Source organism: Ipomoea triloba, chromosome 15 (genome assembly GCF_003576645.1).
Source record: "Ipomoea triloba cultivar NCNSP0323 chromosome 15, ASM357664v1".
Lineage (NCBI taxonomy): Eukaryota > Viridiplantae > Streptophyta > Magnoliopsida > Solanales > Convolvulaceae > Ipomoea > Ipomoea triloba.
Window position 1 is genome coordinate 5,200,965 of NC_044930.1, and position 19,766 is coordinate 5,220,730.

General features: G+C 35.8%; 3 protein-coding genes and 1 long non-coding RNA gene across 4 annotated transcripts; all 4 read left to right on the plus strand.

The window, feature by feature from the left end:
• The first annotated feature begins 6,382 nt into the window (after nucleotides 1–6,382).
• Nucleotides 6,383–8,433, plus strand: LOC116007413 (BTB/POZ domain-containing protein At3g09030). The gene has a single exon (XM_031248074.1). The coding sequence runs from the start codon at nucleotides 6,487–6,489 to the stop codon at nucleotides 7,894–7,896; it is 1,410 nt and encodes a 469-aa protein (XP_031103934.1). The 5' UTR covers nucleotides 6,383–6,486; the 3' UTR covers nucleotides 7,897–8,433.
• Nucleotides 8,434–9,793: 1,360 nt separating this feature from the next.
• LOC116005517 (protein NRT1/ PTR FAMILY 5.5-like) lies at nucleotides 9,794–12,754 on the plus strand. The gene is made up of 4 exons (XM_031245726.1): nucleotides 9,794–9,903; nucleotides 10,603–10,823; nucleotides 11,136–11,710; nucleotides 12,395–12,754. Exons 1-4 carry the CDS (start codon nucleotides 9,855–9,857, stop codon nucleotides 12,546–12,548), a joined length of 999 nt encoding a protein of 332 aa, XP_031101586.1. The 5' UTR covers nucleotides 9,794–9,854; the 3' UTR covers nucleotides 12,549–12,754.
• A 2,195-nt stretch (nucleotides 12,755–14,949) lies between these two features.
• On the plus strand, nucleotides 14,950–17,592 carry LOC116007223 (protein NRT1/ PTR FAMILY 5.5-like). Its single transcript, XM_031247833.1, has 5 exons — nucleotides 14,950–14,977; nucleotides 15,129–15,206; nucleotides 15,354–15,574; nucleotides 15,717–16,231; nucleotides 16,601–17,592. Exons 2-5 carry the CDS (start codon nucleotides 15,158–15,160, stop codon nucleotides 17,445–17,447), a joined length of 1,632 nt encoding a protein of 543 aa, XP_031103693.1. The 5' UTR covers nucleotides 14,950–14,977; nucleotides 15,129–15,157; the 3' UTR covers nucleotides 17,448–17,592.
• Nucleotides 17,593–19,074: 1,482 nt separating this feature from the next.
• On the plus strand, nucleotides 19,075–19,595 carry LOC116006637. Its single transcript, XR_004095168.1, has 2 exons — nucleotides 19,075–19,191; nucleotides 19,273–19,595. It is a non-coding gene; the product is annotated as an uncharacterized LOC116006637 (long non-coding RNA).
• Nucleotides 19,596–19,766: the final 171 nt, after the last annotated feature.

Here is a 19,766-nt window from a genome sequence, read left to right on the forward strand (position 1 = left end):
TTATACCTACACAAAACTTCAATTCTTGATGATTGATCTTTGGATAATATTAATTGCATTTTTTTTTTATTTCAATTTTGGTTTCCTATGATTATGCATTTGATTAAAAAAGTAATACTTGTACATCAAAATGTTAAAATATTACATTTGCCCTAAAAAAATTGTTATCCGATTCCTTATAAGTAAGAAACACTTTATTTCTAATTAGTAGTACATTTGCTAGTATAAGTATTATATTTGCATATTGACTCGATTAAACCCGACCCATATCATGATAAAGATCCGTGAGACGGTCTCACACAAGTGTGACCCTATATATAGAGTCCTTTTATTATTATTATTATCATTATTATTATTAGAATATAAGTGACTACATTAGGTAACTTAGGTTGCTAGCAGCTAAATAGTAAAAAAATTATGTTAGATCATTCATTGTTTTTTGTTAAGTTATATACTATTTTGTTGAATATTCATTGGTTTTCAACCCCTCAACAAAAATTCTGGCTCTCCACCGTATGCACCAATTACAATCATGAATTTTATTCTTTTTTTTTTTTATTGTTAAACATTTAGTTGATATGATACATATCATTCAATTGAGCACTAGAGTAGATAAAGAATCCTAAGTTTAAATTTCTATGATATTCAACAAATAAAAAAAAAACTAGTTTAATTTGACACACATAAAAGTGAATATAAAAACACAAGATAATAATAATAACTTAATAAGTTTAGGTTTCGCATCTAAATATTTACTCTGTTTTTTTTTCTTCTTCTTTTTTTTTTTTTGAGTAAGGAGGAAAATCCACCTTCACTATCCGAGAGTGTGCATTGGGTAATCTTATCCGAGAGTATGCATTGAGTAATCTTCTCTTTGACCATAGCCGGCAAAAAACCAGAAGAAGGTATACCAGTCTAGACTGCATATAGTTGACATACTCAAACCAAGAAGCTAACTAATAAAAACCACTCCCATTATGAATCGAACTTGAAACCTTGTATAATTACCAAGGTGATCAAGCGCTTGTCCAGCTTTAATTGGCTGGAGTTACTCCTACTAAATTTTAGAATATGTGATTTTGACATGCTATTAAAGTTTGACTCATCTTCTTATCAATAATTTAGAGGAATAATGGAACAATATCCTTTTTACTACAGTAGGTAGTAACTTTTTGTGAGCTTTCATTTCATGTCACATAATATAATTTATGAGGTGAGGATAATTAAGTGAAGAGAGAGAGGGTTGAAGAAGCAATTCAAAGTGTGTGTTAAGTGTCATTTCCTTTAGCTTTTACTTCTCAGTCTTTGGAATCTTTTTGGATTGGTGGGGGAAACTACAAGGGAGAATAGGACATCATTCATATCCCTATTCCCTAAAGCATCACCTACCCACACACATTTGTGGTGTTTATCCATCCTAAATCGACCAAAACTATGGTAATTAACATGTTGCTTGATTGCTTAAACTTAATGAATTCCTTTTCATAGAGGATAAAAACAAACAATTAAAGGAATAAACATGCAGGATATGATGATAGATTCTCGTTATATTATCTAATGGCGGCGGCATTATTTCTCTCTCTTCCTAATGTATATTAGTCAGATGATTCTTCAATGATTGATAGATTTTTTTTTTTTTAATTTTGAAACGATAAATCATAAATACAATACAATATTCACTGAAGAATAAGACAAAGTTCAGTTTTCATATGTTCCCCCGAAATGAATTGAATCTATTATGTACTCCTAATTATTTATGATGCACATAAATTCTTAAGAGTGAACGTTTTCGCGTTTTGTAAACGTTTTTTCTTTAAAAACTTACAGAACTCTACAAAATGTTTAACTGTCATTTTCTTAATTTATTTCATAAAAAAAAAATTAGTAAACAAGTTAACTCCGCCTTGTGACCATAGTCAGTAGGCCAATAGCTTGATCAATTTGGTTGTGTTACCATACTATCTAATTTCTTAATAAGAATTCTGCTATATTTGTTTTAATTACAATATAATTTCACATGTCTTTTAACTAATTTGTAGTGTGGTAGCTAGAATTCATAAATAAACAATAAATTAAACAAAAATAGTTTTGAAAATGGTTACAATTCATATAGTAATAGTTAAGTTTTAATGTAAATAGTATTTTCTCAAAATAAATTAGCAGTCCACCTTGCTTTGAGGTTTGTGCATGGTGATGATGAAAACTTATACAACAATATACGTGTTACAATGATAATAATAATATATTCATAATGTGATAAACCATTTAATAATTGAGAGAGACTCTTGCTCTCGTCATAAGTTATCTAATGCTGTAAAAATACAAGTAAAAATAAAAAGTTAAAGTAGGGATAGTTTGTTGTTGGGATTAAAAAAAAAAAAAAAAAAGGATGTAATGTGAAAAGGTAAATGAAGTCCGGCAGCAACGGATCAAGTGCTCCGAAAGCGCGGACGGCGGCGACGCCACCGATTGTGTCGGCACGGTGAAATTCACACTCACGCAAAACCACGCCGACAGAAGCTGTTTAGAATTTCGCCCATTCTAAGCAACCCATTTTTCAATTTGCAAATTGCAATCTTTCTTGGTAATCCTAAATAACCCTTTTACTTCGTCAATTCCAAGGTAAAATCATACGGAGTACTAAATAAATTACCTTTGACCTTAGCTTGTCTCTCAATTTCCGCTTGCCATTTTATATTAACAAAAATATATATATATAATCCTCCTCATGTAGTCAAAGTGATCTAACTGCATGCATATCATCGTCATCACCCCCATGTTATTCATTTATTACTTCAACACTTCTGGGGATTTGCAATGTAACAGTTTCATGTTACATGCACCAGTTGAAGCCACCCCATGCTCAACTACTCATTATTTTACACCAATCTGAATTCTCACTTAAATCTTCAAACAAATTTGACCACCATTTGAGTTGTCACTTACCCTTATCTTGTTAACTCAGTAACAAATCTATCAATTAAATTCAGGTAAATCTTTCCAAGATCTATTAGATATGTGATATCCAAGATAAACATGCACTTACCACTAGGTCAGTGTCAACAATCCCTACTAATACCTACTCTAATACTCATTGTTAGATCAAGTCCTCACTATTATTGTGTCAAAAATTATAGTTTTAGAAATAAAAGCACAACGTTATTTCTTTATAATTGCATAACAATCAACGTTACATTTCTATTAGGACCAAGAGCTTACTACCACGCCAAAAACTATAGCTTACAGCGAGTGTGCACCTTTATTTCCTTATATACGATCACATTTTTTAGATGCAAGGTGCTGGACTTGGCCCTTTAGGTCTCTGTCCAGCAATCTCATACCCACCAATTGCTGAGTTTGGTCTTTCACGGGCCTCCGCCAAACAATTTCAATGATAGAATGTTAATTAAACTCTATAAATTAACCTCCACTCAACCGAGATAAGTGGATGGGACATGGATGTATGCATAATGGCATTCCTAGCTCATGAAACTTTGGGGAGTTTGTAGGGCTTTTGTGGTGCTGTTCAAATTGAACACTATTATAGCAGGGCTGCATAATATGTGCTGATGATAATTGAAACCAAACATATTGGTGGGCCATGTTTTTTCACCAGACAAAACTTGGCTACATATATATTCTCATCCCAGTACTGTATAATGGCATGCATGCTTAAATAATTTGAACTGTCCATTAATTAATCAATGGGTTGTTCTTGCAGTAATTGTGTTAGCTAGCTTTCCTATTATCATCTTTGCTTGCTTACTACACTGCAATATAATAACATCAAAAGGGCTGTCTTGTTTGTCCACACTTTACGCATTTTGTTCAGTCAACATTCAATAAAGTGGCCAATGGCTTCAACCTTGGCGGTTTATAGAATGTATTTCTAACTCAGAATATATAAATTACTGGATCAAATGTAGATAGGGCTTCTTGTGCTGTCGGTGCGAATTGCACTATTAGGTATACATAAATGCACTACACAGTGTTCGGAAATGCACCAGAATGAAATGTATAAATGCATCACAAAATGCACTACACCTAATGGTGCGTTTCTGAACAATTTGTAGTGCATTTGTATGTACCTAATAGTAAATCACTGCACGGTCACGCGAGAACCTGACTCTCTCTCTCTATGTATATAAAAGAAGGGGAAAAGCTAACCATTTGAAAGGTCAAACTCACATTTTTTCCTTATTAAAGTAGTTTATCATAGGGTAAGTTTAGATTAAAAAGATATTGTGATTGAAGCGATCTAATTTTCTATGACCTTTCTCATATGTTTACTGCTAATACTAAATTTTCTTTTGTCTCAATTAAAAAACTAAACTAGTTACACATTTATTATTTAAATATTAATTATTTGCTTAATGATAATCTTATTTTTTTAGTTTTTTTTAATCATTTAAGTAGAGCATCACTAGATTTGTGGGATTGAAGAGAGAAAAGTGGAAATGAAGGCAATATAATGGGTGAATGGATGTCAGAGATGATGGTTGGCTTTGTGGACGCAGTGGCATGTGAGACATGTTGGGGTTTTTTGCGAATTTGCAGACAAAATAATATAAGTGAAACCATATGAATAAATAAATTAATATAAATTTCATCGATGTAAGATGCAGAAATAATATGAGCACATGAAAGTGTAGATAGCACTGATTTGTGTGCGTATGTATATATTGCTGTCTTAGATGCATGTTTAAATAAACTTTAAACTATGCAGTGTGTGATTACAAATGTGCCAAGTGTTTATTTTGGATTTAATAATTAATTAATTACCACCTGCATGTGGAATTAACTTATTAACGGCTATAACTGCCGTATTTGAAATAAATAGTTGAGTATATATAAATTTGAACCAAAACATAACATCTCAATCCAGACTGAAATTGTTTGAAAAAGTATAGATTATATATTACCTTGTAAAAAATCATGAGTATTTAAAAAAAAAGTATAGTTGATATTGCGAGGAAGGAGCTAAGGGAGATGTATCATGTATGTGTGAAAATGGAGGTACTGAAAGCTGCAGGTCATGCAAGTTCACATCAACCATGGAAAACAACCTTATTTCTCTTATCTGCAGGACAACTAGGTTACCCTTGGTACAAATTAAAACAGTGTTTTTGGCGACAAGAGAAACTTTGCATATATGTTAGTACAGGGACATTATAGTTTTTTTCTTTTTTTTTCTTCAGTCAGATCCCTCTCCTAGAGAGTTCCCGAGGTATCCATGTCCATGCTTCCGTCAATTTGGGGAGCTTAAGGCCTTCTATTTTGATGAGTTATACATATTTATCAGAGTTAAGTTGTCAAGATGAGCTAGCCGAGCAGGACATGCCAAAGCCTAAGGCCTTCTATTTGATGAATCTATAAGAAGACTATAATGTTCAAACCCAATCTTACCTTAATAGGTAGCCCGACCCGGTATGCAAGTTAGCTCTAAATATATGAATACCGCAAATTATAATGTGGACCGTGGTATCAAAACGACGTCGTTTTGATTAATGAAAATAGCCGCGCAATTGCAGTTTCCTTTTAACACAAGAATTTATTATCGAAATTGTCTCTCGACTATTGCGAAATTACCAATTTGGTCCCCGACAATTTTTCGTGCCCAATTAAGTCCCTCGACTTTAAAAATTTTAACCAATTTAGTCTTCTGTTTATTTTGCCGTTAAAATTGGGATTAAATTAATAATTTTGCTATAGTCAATGGACCATTTCAGCGAAAAATTAACTATCAATTTGGTCCATTGACTATAGCAAAATTACCAATTTTGTCCCAATTTTAATGACAAAATAAACGGAGGACCAAATTGGTTAAAATTTTCAAAGTCGAGGGACTTAATTGGGTACAAAAAATTGTCGAGGATCAAATTGGTAATTTTACAATAGTCGAGGGACCATTTCGATAATAAACTCTCAACACAACTACAATATTAGTTCAACACAACTGCAGTTCCAGACGGATGAAACAACCTCCGTTCCGCGCAACTGCAGTATCAGTCATGACCATGGTCCACGGTATAACAAGTGTATGAACACATGACTCAAGAAACTAAGGAAGATCAGAAGATGTTAACTTCAAAAATTAAAAGGGTGTTGCCTAGTTTTAAGTCTTTGAATGTGGATAAAAAATTCTAACTTTGGACCAACATTTTTGGGTTGGATCCAAGTGAAAAAATGTGGCATTTGCATTTGTAAGACAGGGTCCAGTTTCTGACTAGCCCAAAAACTGGGGTCTTTCCATCCAACCCAAAGTGCCTCACTGCCTTGTGCCTATTAAGGGAAAAGATGTTGAATGGCAGCCCAATCTTATCTTCATAACTTAACATTATGGGCATCTGGGAGTTAGTTTTGTTGGGTAAAAGTAGTTGTAACTCGTTGACAAAAATGACTTCCCCAAAACTTAGCGTTGCGTCTTAGAATCCTAGATTGCCCCCAAAACTCTCGTACGGCCTTTGGGTTCTCTGCTTCATAATCATGGAGGAGCGCCGAAATCCCGAAAATGCCCAGCCCGGTGACCGGGTCAAACTCAACGTCGGCGGCAAGCTCTTTGAGACCACCGTCTCTACGCTCCAGTCCGGCGGTCCCGACTCTCTTTTATCCGCCTTATCCAACCGCCCTTCCCATGACGAGGTTTTCATAGACCGCGACCCCGAAATCTTCTCCGCCCTCCTCTCCCTCCTCCGCACCAACCGCCTCCCCTCCACCGCCAGACGCTTCTCAAATCAAGAGCTCATCGACGAGGCGCTCTATTACGGCATCGACTCCCAACTCAGATCTGCTCTCGCTCCGATTCAACTCAGCGGAATTGACGCTTCGCTGTTTACCACCATTAAACCCTCCTCCGACGGCGTCGTATCGGACTTCAACGCCATCGACTCCGACGGATCAGTTTGGATTGCTCACGGTGGTCAGATTTCTATCTATGATTGGAGTTTGAGTCATTCAGGAACGGTACGGACACATCTGGATTATATTAGTTCGATTCGAACGGTCCGCCCGGATATTGCGGCGATAGGTTCGGAATTTGATTCCGGACTTCATTTCTATAACTTGGCGAACGGGCGGCGAATCGGGTCGACGGAGTGGACTGATCCATCGGACCCTAGAATTTACAAGGCGCGGGTCAACGCCATCGCCGACTCCGACGACTCTGTTTTCGCTTCGTTTCAGTGCCAACACAGAGAGAATTGCATTCTCGTGATCGACAAGTCCACCATGAAAGCGACGTCGGAGCTGGGGAGACAATCCGGCAACTCAGCCAAAACGACCGTCATCGGAAAGATGACGTACGTGCCGGAGATCGGTGCATTGTTCGGAAGTTCCATATCGGCCGGGGCGTTCGGGTATTCCGGATACGTGCGGTTATGGGACCCGAGATCCGCGGAGGTGGTTTGGGAGACGAACGAGCCAGGTTCGGGGCGCAGCAGCAGGTTCGGAGATCCATTTGCTGACGTGGCGGTGGACCCAGAGGATTTGACTCTGTTCAAGCTCTGCTCCAAGTCCGGCGATTTGGCAGTTGCAGATCTTCGGAAATTAAGCGATGACCCGTGGGTATATTTGAAGGAGAAGAATCCGAGTATGAGGTATACAGGAAATGGTGATAGTTTGAGTAGTTTCTTAATCCATTGTTACAGAAAACAAGTGTTTGTGGGGAGGGAGGGGGAATTGGAGGTATGGTCAAGAATTGAAGAACCCCAGAATGAAGGGGATTTGTCAGAAGGAATGTATAGGAGAAACTATGTGGATAAAGTGGATGATTCTGAAAGAGGGACAATCAAGAAGATTGAGGGTGGTGGAGATAGGCTATTTGTTACAAGAGAAAATGCTGAGGGGATTGAGGTCTGGCAAAGTTCCCATTTTTCTGGTGCACTCATGGTTTCTTGAATGTATAGTGCTGGGATTGTTTGATCATTGAGAAAATGTCATCATGTTCACCAATCAAGAACAAATGCACAGGGTATGTAGAGTATTAGCTGCTGAGATTCTTTGATCATTTGTTCACCAATGTTCCTAGTTTTGTCAAAGATTAATCTATTCAAAAAGGCTGCTTTCTTCCACCTTTCCTTTTATCAACCTCATGGAATGGTTGAATACTGGATTGCTGTTGCAGCCTTTAAACCTGCTGTTTATTCCTCAAAAGTTTGAAAATGACTAGCAGATTGTATTGATAAACTAGCATTGGAATATTGACCGGATTGTCCATGATTTTGGCAATGCAATTATGTATTGAAATTAGTGGTGCAAGGCCTCGCCTGATGATTGTGTTGTTGATTTACTTTTGCCTGTGTTTCATTGCTTACTTGGGAATTTAGAATCATTCTGGAATAATTCTTTTTGCCAAGTGTTTATTTGCGATTATTCCAGTTTGATGTATGTCTTTGTTATACTATTTTTGAGATAATTCCAGTTTGGTATATGTAATTGATGCATTTCAAATTCACCATTAGAGGCAAAAATTATTATTATTATTATTATTATTATTATTATTAAAATTATTATTATTATTAAATTTTTTTTTTATTTCAATTCATATTTAGTACTACGTACTAAACAAAAGTGATTATTTTACTTAACCATTTCACATGGTCCTTGGCATGACAGTTATTTGTTATTTAGGATAGAAATCATAATATTTATTACAGAAAATTCAATACTTATTTGAAATAAATAAATTGTTACTTATAATAGATATTATAATATTTATATGTAAAATTATTGTTATACTATTTAAGACCAGTAAAATGATTGTAATTGTGATACTTACAAAATGTGATTTGAAAATTGTAATCAGATTATCTTATCCTTTAATTAGTTTGATTTAAACATAAAGATAAAGAAAGTAAAACCAGGACACAACAAATGATTACGCAGTTCGAAGCCAAATCTCCTACGTCTGCGGGACACCCACGACAGCCCAATCCACTAGATGTTTGCCAAGATTACAGGAGATGAAATGCTAAACATACACAAGGTCCAAAACCTACTACATCAACATTCATCAAAACAATCTTCAAAACATCAACATTCATCAAAACAATCTTCAAAACATCTTCACGTGATTGGATTTGTGCAGCCTCAACACACTGAATCAGCACCAGATCATGAACAAAGAACCGAGTAGGAAGAACAAGAATTCTGCTGGAACAATGTTAGGAAACTCTTAGCTTAATAGGTCTCGAAAATCTCACTTGTAGAACTTACCAAAAGAAGCTTCATAAACCTTCCTTTAAATAGTAAGTCACGTAACCAACTTCCCTCAATCAAAAGCTAAAAAGACTCCCTTGAAAAGATAATGTCCACACATTTAAAACAACCCATAAACCTTTGATAAAACAGATCAGCTTTTGTTGGGATCCAAGAGCTTTGAACACGTCAACCTCAAAACAAAATAAAATTAAACTATCCTAGTTTTGTCAATTAATTAAGCCAATATATAAATGTGCATCATTTGTGCACTTACATGATTCTGTTACAATATAATGTCTGTTGGATTTTATTACTCACCTTAATTAGTTTGTTTCACAAGTTTGACTGTTTGAGGAACAAAATGTTTCACATACCGTACCGTACTGGCGGCATCTTCCGATGTCTTACTTGAGTTGCTAATAATAATTTATTCTTTACTTGGCTTTTATCATTATATTGAATTGATTCCTCGTTAGCTTAAAGATGAGATGAAGTGATAAAGTACGTATTTGTTAACTTTAATTGATTTGGAGACACATATATATAGCAGAGATCAGAGCTAGCTTCATTATATATATTCTCAGGTTTCTCAAGGAAGCTAGCTGTTTAATTTAAGCTCAATTATTTTAATTTGTTTCATTTGAAGCTGTAAACTGATGGCGTGCATTAAGCTTAGTGGGGAATGCACTATTGCGTGTACTATGGGTAATTTTTTAATATAATATTCACTGTTTGGCTAGCATTTTATTTAATTTAGAGTCATTTTCATTTTTGGTCCTATTGTTATTGGGGCATTGTCAATTTTAGTCCACTTCATTAATTTTTGTCATAATGCGGCCAGTCTTATTTAGTCATTGCCACTTTTAGTCCACCGTTAAAATTTTCGTCAAATGGCTGTCCAAAACATGGGTATTTTTGGTCTTTTCATGTTTTAGTCATCTCCTTGACCCTTTGCAGTTGTTTTCCTTACACATTTTCATCCAATGAAGAGGTCCAGCGAAAGCCATGTCAGCCACATTACAAAGCCATGGCTTTCGCCGGACCTCTGCATTGTATGAAAATGTGTAAGGAAAATCACTGCAAAGGGTAAAGGAGATGACTAAAGCAGGAAAAGACCAAAATACCCCTGTTTTGGACGGTTATTTGACAAAAATTTTAACGGCGGACTAAAAGTGGCAATGACTAAATAAGGTTGGCCGCAATGTGGCAAAAATTAATGAAGTAGACTAAAATTGGCAATGTCCCAATAACAGTAGGACCAAAAATGGGAATGACTCTTTAATTTAATTTGCAATTGATCCGATCCTTACATTATTATTTATGTTTTATTAATATAATTAAACTAAACTTGCTTTGATTTGTTTTAATAATTATATTGTTGTATGTGTACTACTATGCATGCAGTGTCAGGTTTGAAATGGGCTCATATCGTTGCAGAATACGCATTGTTCGTGCTCATAAATTACTTAACTAACACTTGGGGGCTAGGCTTTGCACACGCTGCCGGAATTATAAATCTTTTCTTTGGCATCTCTAAAGTTTTAGAGATATGTTTTGCTTTCATGGCGGATGCTTATCTTGGTATCTTTAAAATGCTTTTGCTCTCCACTCTAGTCTACAGCATTGTAAGTACTATACCTACAAAATTTTGATTTTTGGGGTCGGGGTGGGAGCCTGGTCCGCCTGCAATTCATGAATATTTTAGTACATATATGTTTAGATCATATATATATATCTATGGATACATTGATTTTAATCCATATTTCTTCTGGTATTCTTTAGGTCGTTTTTTCATATATGTTTTCGGTGAGATTCAAATCTCATACTGATGCCACATTCTGTAATAGTTTTTACTACTATAGGCTAAATCACACTTTATTTACTCTGTTATTACTTCTTGTTCTCTTTAATCTTAACAAATGTAGTGTAATGAACAGGGTTTGGCATTTCTAACAATGTCGACGCCACCGGTGCTCTCCAACTTTGCCGGAAACTGCAACAGATATGAGGCGGAGTGCGTTGGTCCCATACAAAAGGCATTCTTCTTCACATCATTGGTGTTAATGGGCGTAGGCATGGCGGGTAAGGCGGTTTCTCTGGATGCATACCTACGCCACTACCAAACCCCTCGTGATGATAATTCAAACGATCTTAATAACCAACAAGTTTATGATGAAGAAGAAGATGGTTTTTGGAGTGTAAACAATTTACTGGTAATAGGTATCTCCGTCGTTGCTGCTCTAGCACTTTCGAATATAAAGCCTTGGGATATTAAGTTTGCCATTCCGGCCATATTTTCCTTCACCGCAACACTGGTATTCTTCGCCGGAAAGGCGCTTGGGTTTTACAGTAACTACGGTGATAAGCCAGAAGGGAGTGCCCTTACTACAGTTCTGAGAGTCTTAGTTGCCGCCACGTACAAAAGTTGTCATGAACTCCCTGTCAACTCTGATGAACTTTACCAAGGAAACCACAACTCTGCTAACCAATTGCCCCATACTCATGGTTGTGGGTAACTTAGCCAACTAAATATTGTGTACTACTCGATTATTATATTAGATCAATTCCAATTCCAAAAACGTATATACTGTTAGGCGGAGGTCGGTAAGAGCTAAGTCTAGCAACATGTGACTAGAGGGATTGTTGGCAAATTATTGTATGGACCATGATAAAATGTACATTTTTAATGTACTAAATGTACATTATTTTTGTACTGAATGTACATTATTTTTATACTATAAAAATAATGTACATTCAGTACACAAATAATGTACATCCCCTGAATATAATGTACATTATTTTTATACTGGATGTACATTATTTTTATATTGAATGTGCATTATTTGATAGTATGGTCCACACAATAATGATTGGGGATTGTTAAGCCGGGCCGAGGTCAGTAAAGACCAAGTCCAACATCATTTAACTAGAGGGAGAGATTATTGGGCAGAGACCTATAAAAGGTCAAGTCCAGCATTCTAGCTCTCGAAAACGTTAACTGACCAGCCCAACACTATATGGTTAGAGATATTACTGAGCTGAGGCCTGAGGCTGCCAGGCAAGTAAATGGTCAAGTCTAGCATCCTAGCTTAATAGAGTTGCATGTGCTTCCTTTAGCTATAACTTTTTACATAGTGGTAAGCCAGCACTTATTATGTATCCTACATATCCTAATTTCTCTATAAATACATGACAGGTGCTTTGACAAGGCAGCCATCGTATCATCGCCGACAAAGAGAGTGGATAAGGAGGAGGAGAAGAAATGGAAAGTGTGCAGTGTGACAGAAGTAGAAGAAACCAAACTAACTGTTCAGACTGTTGGAAATATTTCGGGTAAGAGGAGAAAATAGGAGAGGAAATGAGATCTTCAGGCGTGATATCACTTTCCTATAAGCTTTTAATCTTTCCTCTATGAAAGCAACGAGGTATCAAGATTAAATCTTATGGGATACAAGAAGATGAAAACAAAGTTCTTAGGTTGCTTTGATAAGAACTTACTGGAGAGTTATTGTACTGTGATATATCAAGATATCATGCAAAATAAATTGCGTATTTGATCAGATGACACTCCTAGAATTCTAACTGTTAGGAGTAGTTACTAGAAGTTTATACCAGTTTAAAACTTCCAAAAATATATATAAAATATATTCTTTTGGATTTCACCATTCTGGTTCAGGCAGTTACGTACACACATGTGAAATATAATTTTAAATTATATTCACATGTTAATATCTCCAAAGATATATATTAATATAACTGATTTTAGATAAGTGTACGTAGGATTAACTTAGCATGCATGAAATCACATGCACATCAATAATCTCACTGCCTCATTCGAAAGGTAAAAGGCTCTTATGTAACAATAACCTATATATGAATGACTTTTAATGCATTTCACCCATGCAAAATTGCCATGTAATATATTATCCAAATTGGGCAGTAAAGGTGCATCACCTTTGACGAAGACATAACCCAATTTCCATGCAAGTATTATTGCTCAGCCAGACATCACCTTCGAGAGATACAACACCATTACATTCGAGAGATAAAATGCAGTACGCAGATTGCCTTCGAGACATTGTTTCCACGCGGACCTGCGAGACATCGATAGAACGATTCACGCAACCCTCAGTTCGAGACATCGTTTCATCGCGAACCGATCTCTCGTGCGAACTGACCTCTCGAGGCAACTCTCGCGATCTCTCATGACCTCTCGAACATCCAAAACCATCTCTACCAAACTAAATAATATTTATTACTCCACAACTCCAAAATATTATTTAAGCTTTCATGGTAGATATCTGAACCATTAATCTCATTACTATATAAATATCCAACACAAACAGCCATTGTGTGGCCACCAATCATAATATGCGGCTTGGTTTCTTCAATTGGAAACACCTTCTTCGTGGTGCAGGCAGCCAAGATGAATCACAACATCGGCAAATGGCAAGTCCCTTCCACCATCCTCCTACTCCTACCCAAAGCCGCGAAGTACGTCACGGTAGCCGGTTACAAAAGTGCCTTGAAATCTAAAATAGAGAGTCTAGAAAGAAAATATTCCACGGAGTTGGGATCAGTGATCGGCCCCATATATGCCATGATTAACACGGCAATGTGTTGTTTGTTCGCTGCCCTGGTGGAAACCGATAGGAGGCAACACATTGATCATGATGAGACGATTAGTGTATTTTGGCTGATACCTCAGTTCAATTTTCTTATTAACGTGGATGCGACTTTCCATGAGTTCATGAATGCCTTCTTCAAGGCTAACGCCGCTCCGTCCATGGCAAAGTATTATTGGTTCATAAACGCTCAGTCTTGTCTCGGTTTTAGCCTGCAACAAATGGTTCAAAAACGATGTTGACCAAAGTCGGTTGGATAAGTATTATTGGACTCTTACAGCTCTCACTGCCCTCACTTTTATTTGCTACTTTGTAATTGTGATATTGAAGATTAAGAAGCAGAACGCTAATACTGATGAAGTCCAATCAACAATTCATTCAGCAGCTAATATGATCTATTAGTGGCGGTTTAGTTGTTATATATGAAGTTAGACTTTTGTTTCTATTTGATTATATATATATAGTTTGTATTTTGTATCTCTCCCTCTTGTAAAGTCAGTTTTCCAAAACACATCCATATTGATGAAATTTTCTCTATTTTTCTTTTACCGTGAATGAAATCTTAATATTCTCTCTTCTGTTAATTTAACATGATATCGGAACATAAGTATCGGAGTTACACAATTGTTCTTTTTCTAATATTGGTGTAGGACAAGGGAAACTTAACATGTCAACAAGTGACGAAGAGAAAAACTGTCTAGAACTAAAATTAACTTAATTAGAAGCTTTTTTAATTATATTCAAAACTAACTTTTAAATACAAAAAATTGTTTAAATAGACACTAGAAAAATTGAAGAATTACAAATACTAAAAGCATGCTTGGAAAAGTAAAAAACACATAAATGGATTACTCTTTTATCACTCACCTCACCACCTTACTTAGTTTGTTTCACAAGTTTGAGGAACACGTTTTTCACGTATACTTCTAGCTATATCTCTTACTTGAGTTGAGAACAGTAATTTATTCTTTACTTAGATTTTATGATTGATTCTTGCTTTAAAGTTGAGATGTGCAGAAGTTCTTAGCTTGCTACTTTTGGAGATGTCTCCTTGGCCACGCCGGCCATCTCTTTTTCTCACTATTTATTTGCACTGCCATGCGTGGATATATACATGCATGCATATCACAGAGCTTCTCAGGTTTCTAATTAAAGTAAGGTCAATTATTATATTTTAATTTATTCAGAAACTAACTCTCTCAAGTTTGATTTGTTTCATTTATTACTCCGTATTTAATTAGTTAGTTACTACACATTTTCCAATTTATTCATGTCATGCTGTGCTGTCTGGTTGCATATATGCAGAGAGTGAGTGAACCTGCAAACCGATAGGAATGGCATGCTTCAGGGAACGCATTGAGGCTATCATTCGGTGGATTATGCGTAATAATTTTCATTTTCACGTTATTATCACTAAGTGTAACAAAAATAATATATATAAATTAAATGTAACGGTTATCGATACTATATATATACATGTAATCAGCTATCAACTATTTTTAATCTTCTTGTTTTAAATCTGTACGGCAGTGTCATCCTTGAAATGGGCTGATATAATTGAAGACTACACATTGTTCGAGATGATGACTTACTTAAGTGAAACATGGGGACTAGGATTTGCACGTGCTGCCGGAATTATAAACGTGTTCTATGGCGTCACCAAAATTTTGAGCTTAAGTTTTGCCTTCCTGGTGGATGCTTGTCTTGGTAACATTAAAATGCTTTTGCTCTCCGGTCTAGCCTCCAGCATTGTAAGTGCAATAATAATATTTCTCTCATATTAAAAAGATAATGTTGTAGTTAAAGATCAATAAAGCCAGATATCATTCAAATTAAAACTTATGCTAATAGTTGGATTGCACATTTATAGTTTTATATTATATGTTCAAACAGGGTTTGGCGTTTCTATCCATGTCAACGCCGCCGGTGCTCTCCAACTTCGCCGGAAACTGCAACAAATACGACGGGAAATGCGTCGGCCCGGCACAAAAGGCCATCTTCTTCACATCATTGGTGTTAATGGGCGTGGGCATGGCGGGTAACGCGGTTTCTATAGATACATTCCTTCAAAACCATGACAGTAAAAAAAATAAACTCAACTTCATAGTAGGGGCCATTGCTGCTCTAGCACTCCCATTTTTAAAGCCTTGGGAGGTTAGATTTGGGGTTGCCGGGATAATTTTCTTAGCCGCAACACTTATATTCTTCGTCGGAACGGTGCGCCGGTCTTACAGTCACAAGGATGACGATGATCCAAATGGGAGTGCCCTTACAACGGTTTTGAGAGTCTTTGTCGCCGCCACGCGCAAAGGTTGTCATCAACTCCCTGCTAACCCTAATGACCTTTACCAAGGACATGGCAACGACGACAACTTTGCTAAGCAATTGTCCCATACTAATCGATGCAGGTAACGTTTTATGTATCTTAACTTATATTTTCCAACACCAATATACAAACACTTTTAAAATAGTAAACTGTTTGAGACGTCAATACGAGCTAGCAGGCCAGTAATGAATCGGACGCGACCAGCCTCGGTTGTTGATTTTGTCGCCGAAAACGGGTAGAAGGTTCACCGGAAATATATTTAATCTGCTATCACAGGTCATAAATAAGTCTAGGGTTTATTTGCCCTAAAATAACAAGTTTAAGAGCCAAGCTTTTTGTAGTTGAAGGGCCTAATTGTACAATAAGGTATAGTTTGAGGGTTTATTTGACCCTTATCCCTAGATTTTTTTTTGTTTGAAGTATATATACGTTCGTTATGTTATTAATGTAGGTGGTTAGACAAGGCAGCCGTGGTATCACAAGGAAAGAGTGGGAGAGTGGATGAAGGAGAAGAGAAGAATAATAAGGAGGAGAGCAGATCATCATGGAAACTCTGCACTGTGGGAGAAGTAGAAGAAACCAAAATTTGCCTTCAGACCGCCATTTTATGGACATCATTCATAATATGTGGCCTGGTTTCTTCCTCCGGGAACACCTTCTTCGTGGCGCAGGCGGCCAAAATGAACCGGGGCATCGGGAAATGGCAAGTCCATCCCACCATCCTCCTACTCCTATCCAACGGCGCAAAATACCTCCTGGAATTCAACAACAAACACGGCTACAGATGCCTGAGAAAGTGCCTTGGCTGTTGCGGCTGCAATTTGATCGCCGCGCTGGTCAGCATCGCAAGTTCGATGCTCAACGCCGTGCTATGTTGCCTGAGCGCCGCCGTGGTGGAGAGTATAAGGAGGAAGAATATTAATAGTCCGATGAGCATATTCTGGTTGATACCTCAATTTTATTTCCTTACGATCCTGGATTCGTTGTTCGAAGAAGCCGTGGAAGATTTCTTCGAGGATCATGAGGTTCCGGCGTTGAAAAAGTACGCCGTACACCTCTTGAGGTTTGTGTGTGGTTTAGGACAAGTGGGGAGTGTTGTGTCGGTTTGGGTGTGCAAGAAATGGTTCAAGAATGAGGTTGACGAAAGTCGGTTGGATAAGTATTATTGGGCTCTCACTGCTTTGAGTGCCGTCAATTTGATTTGGTATGTTATAGTTGCAGTTGTTTACTACGTGAAATTCAAACCACGTTTCAAATCTAAGCCCGCCGATCCTACCCCTACCCCATGCTGCTGCTAGTTGATGCTGTATTTTTTATTTTTATTTTTAATTGTATCTAACAAATCCGTGGCTTTAATTTTCTGGCATTCTTGTAACTAGATATTGTCCATTTGTCCAGTGTGAAACACGATGTTAACTTATATAAATAAATATGAAGTAATGTTGTAACAAGAAATCCTAATGTTTGATTTAATGCTATGATTGGAAAAAAAAAACTACAAATTATTGAAAACTTCTTTGTAATAAACTACATTAATTGTAGAAGTAAAAATTCTTTCTGATTCATCACAAATTAAGATTTTGAGCTCGTTTGGGTTACTTTCCCTTAATGCAGCAACATATAATTGATCATGGACAAAAACAAGTTTCTTTAATAGCATGCCAACATTTGATAGTATATAATTGACCTTGACTTTTGTTTATGCTCATTGCATAGGATAACATCAGTGGAAATTATCTTTTGTTAAACTTGAAAGGCAATCTTGAGCCTGATAGGGTGATAGTCATTATATTCTAGCTATTAGTACCTTGTCCCAGCATTGGTCCATACCAATATGCTTGTTTTTATAGCATGGTCAATTAATTTCGTTACAACCAATTAACCGAGTACCATTGCAAATTAAAGGCCAAGAGTGTGATCAATATTTTTCAACCTTTTAAGAAGGTTAATGAATGATTTGAAATGTTGTAGCTTTTAGAGAACTCAATAACTTTACAATTTTAGTCCCTCACCAATAGAGATCGTTAAAGTTCATCACATTAATTTGCATTATATTACACATGTAGAGCTTGCTAGTAAATAATATAAAAATAAAAATACAATTTGTAATTATAAACCATTAAAGTTTTTGTTAGCATGCTAATGAGTTAAAATCATCAAAATCACTACCTCATGAAAAAATGGACGACCAAAGTCACCACATCATGAACAATATTGCTTACAACTATAATTGGACTGAAATCATTAATTAATTTGTATAAACATAGGGAGCAAAAATATCAATTTTCCTAATAATACAATAATTTACCCCATGCTAATATATATCGTCAAATTTAATTTATGGTTAACACTAAATATTCTTAAAAGTATATATTACACATTATAAATAATGATGAAACTAAGGTTAGCAAGATAAGTGAAGTCTCATTATGAGACATCAGAAAAGAAGAACATTAGCAAAGGTTTAAAAGAAAAATCTTACGGTTAAATAAGTTGTACTTGTAGATAAGTTAAAACTATTAAATATGTAGTAGTAGTAGATAAGTTAAAGTTTAATTTGCAACTATTTTTACTTTATATATAATACTCTTTGTCGCTGGTAGGGTTGCATGGTAAATAGTTAACTTTATATAAAATTGACTTAAGTATAATTACCATATTTGCTCCAATAATACATGATTTCCCTTTTATGGCATAGAAAATTAGGAAAGATAACTTCATTTTAGCTTGTACATCAAGTTAATGAATCATGCTTTTCACATATACGTACAGTATGATCTCTTACTTGAGTTGGTAGCAACATTTTGTTCTTTACTTGGCTTCTGCCATTATTTTATTTCACTTTAAAAAAGTTTAAGGTTGTGGAAGTATATGTTTGCTCATCCAATTAAGTATATATTGCTTTTAAACCTGTCTTCTTCCACATGCCACTTTACTTTTTATATTTCAGCATTGTGCATGCAGTGGATGCAATCTCCACTGTACTGATCGATCGAGCTTCTCAGGTTTCTGAAGGTTGAGATAGAGACTACTCTCTTTAAGGTTGATATATATATATATTTTTGTTCCATTTCTCATTCCACACACACAATTCACTGCAAATTGTGTGATTTTCTTTGGCAGCATGCAGGCCGGGAGTGAACCTCACAAAGTGATGGAGCAAAGTAAATGGTCCAACTGCCTGAGGACTTTTATTATTATGTGGACTTTGGGTAATTTCAATGTTAATTTTCATGTATTGTTATAATTACTATACTTATTTTAATTTCCCAAAAATGGTAAGTAATGTTATTAATATAGGCCAAGTCAGCTCTAGTTTGAGCCGTATATATAGTATAAACAAGTTGAGTTTGGGTGGCCTTGGGCTAGCAGGCTAGGCAGTTTGTAATTGATTATACTCTCACTGTCTCATTCATAAGTCAAATCAACTCTTTTTTCTTTGCTTATTTTATGTAGTAATTTTTAATTATTTTGTGTGTGTTTAATAATAGTTTTAATGTAAGTTCTAAATATATAAATTTTATATATTAATATTAAACTTAATTTTATGAAAACTGAATTAAAAATAACTTCATGACATAAAATGGGAAGGGGGATTAATAATATGCAGTTGGTGT

What these genes read in the sequence shown, in the direction of transcription:
- LOC116007413 (XM_031248074.1), top strand. Translation starts at nt 6,487, where the DNA reads ATGGAGGAGCGCCGAAATCCCGAAAATGCCCAGCCCGGTGACCGGGTC.
- LOC116005517 (XM_031245726.1), top strand. Translation starts at nt 9,855, where the DNA reads ATGGCGTGCATTAAGCTTAGTGGGGAATGCACTATTGCGTGTACTATG. An exon ending in CCACTCTAGTCTACAGCATT is followed by an intron (nt 10,824 to 11,135) that starts GTAAGTACTATA and finishes TGTAATGAACAG; the next exon opens with GGTTTGGCATTTCTAACAAT. An exon ending in CCCCATACTCATGGTTGTGG is followed by an intron (nt 11,711 to 12,394) that starts GTAACTTAGCCA and finishes AATACATGACAG; the next exon opens with GTGCTTTGACAAGGCAGCCA.
- LOC116007223 (XM_031247833.1), top strand. Translation starts at nt 15,158, where the DNA reads ATGGCATGCTTCAGGGAACGCATTGAGGCTATCATTCGGTGGATTATG. An exon ending in CCGGTCTAGCCTCCAGCATT is followed by an intron (nt 15,575 to 15,716) that starts GTAAGTGCAATA and finishes ATGTTCAAACAG; the next exon opens with GGTTTGGCGTTTCTATCCAT. An exon ending in TCCCATACTAATCGATGCAG is followed by an intron (nt 16,232 to 16,600) that starts GTAACGTTTTAT and finishes TTATTAATGTAG; the next exon opens with GTGGTTAGACAAGGCAGCCG.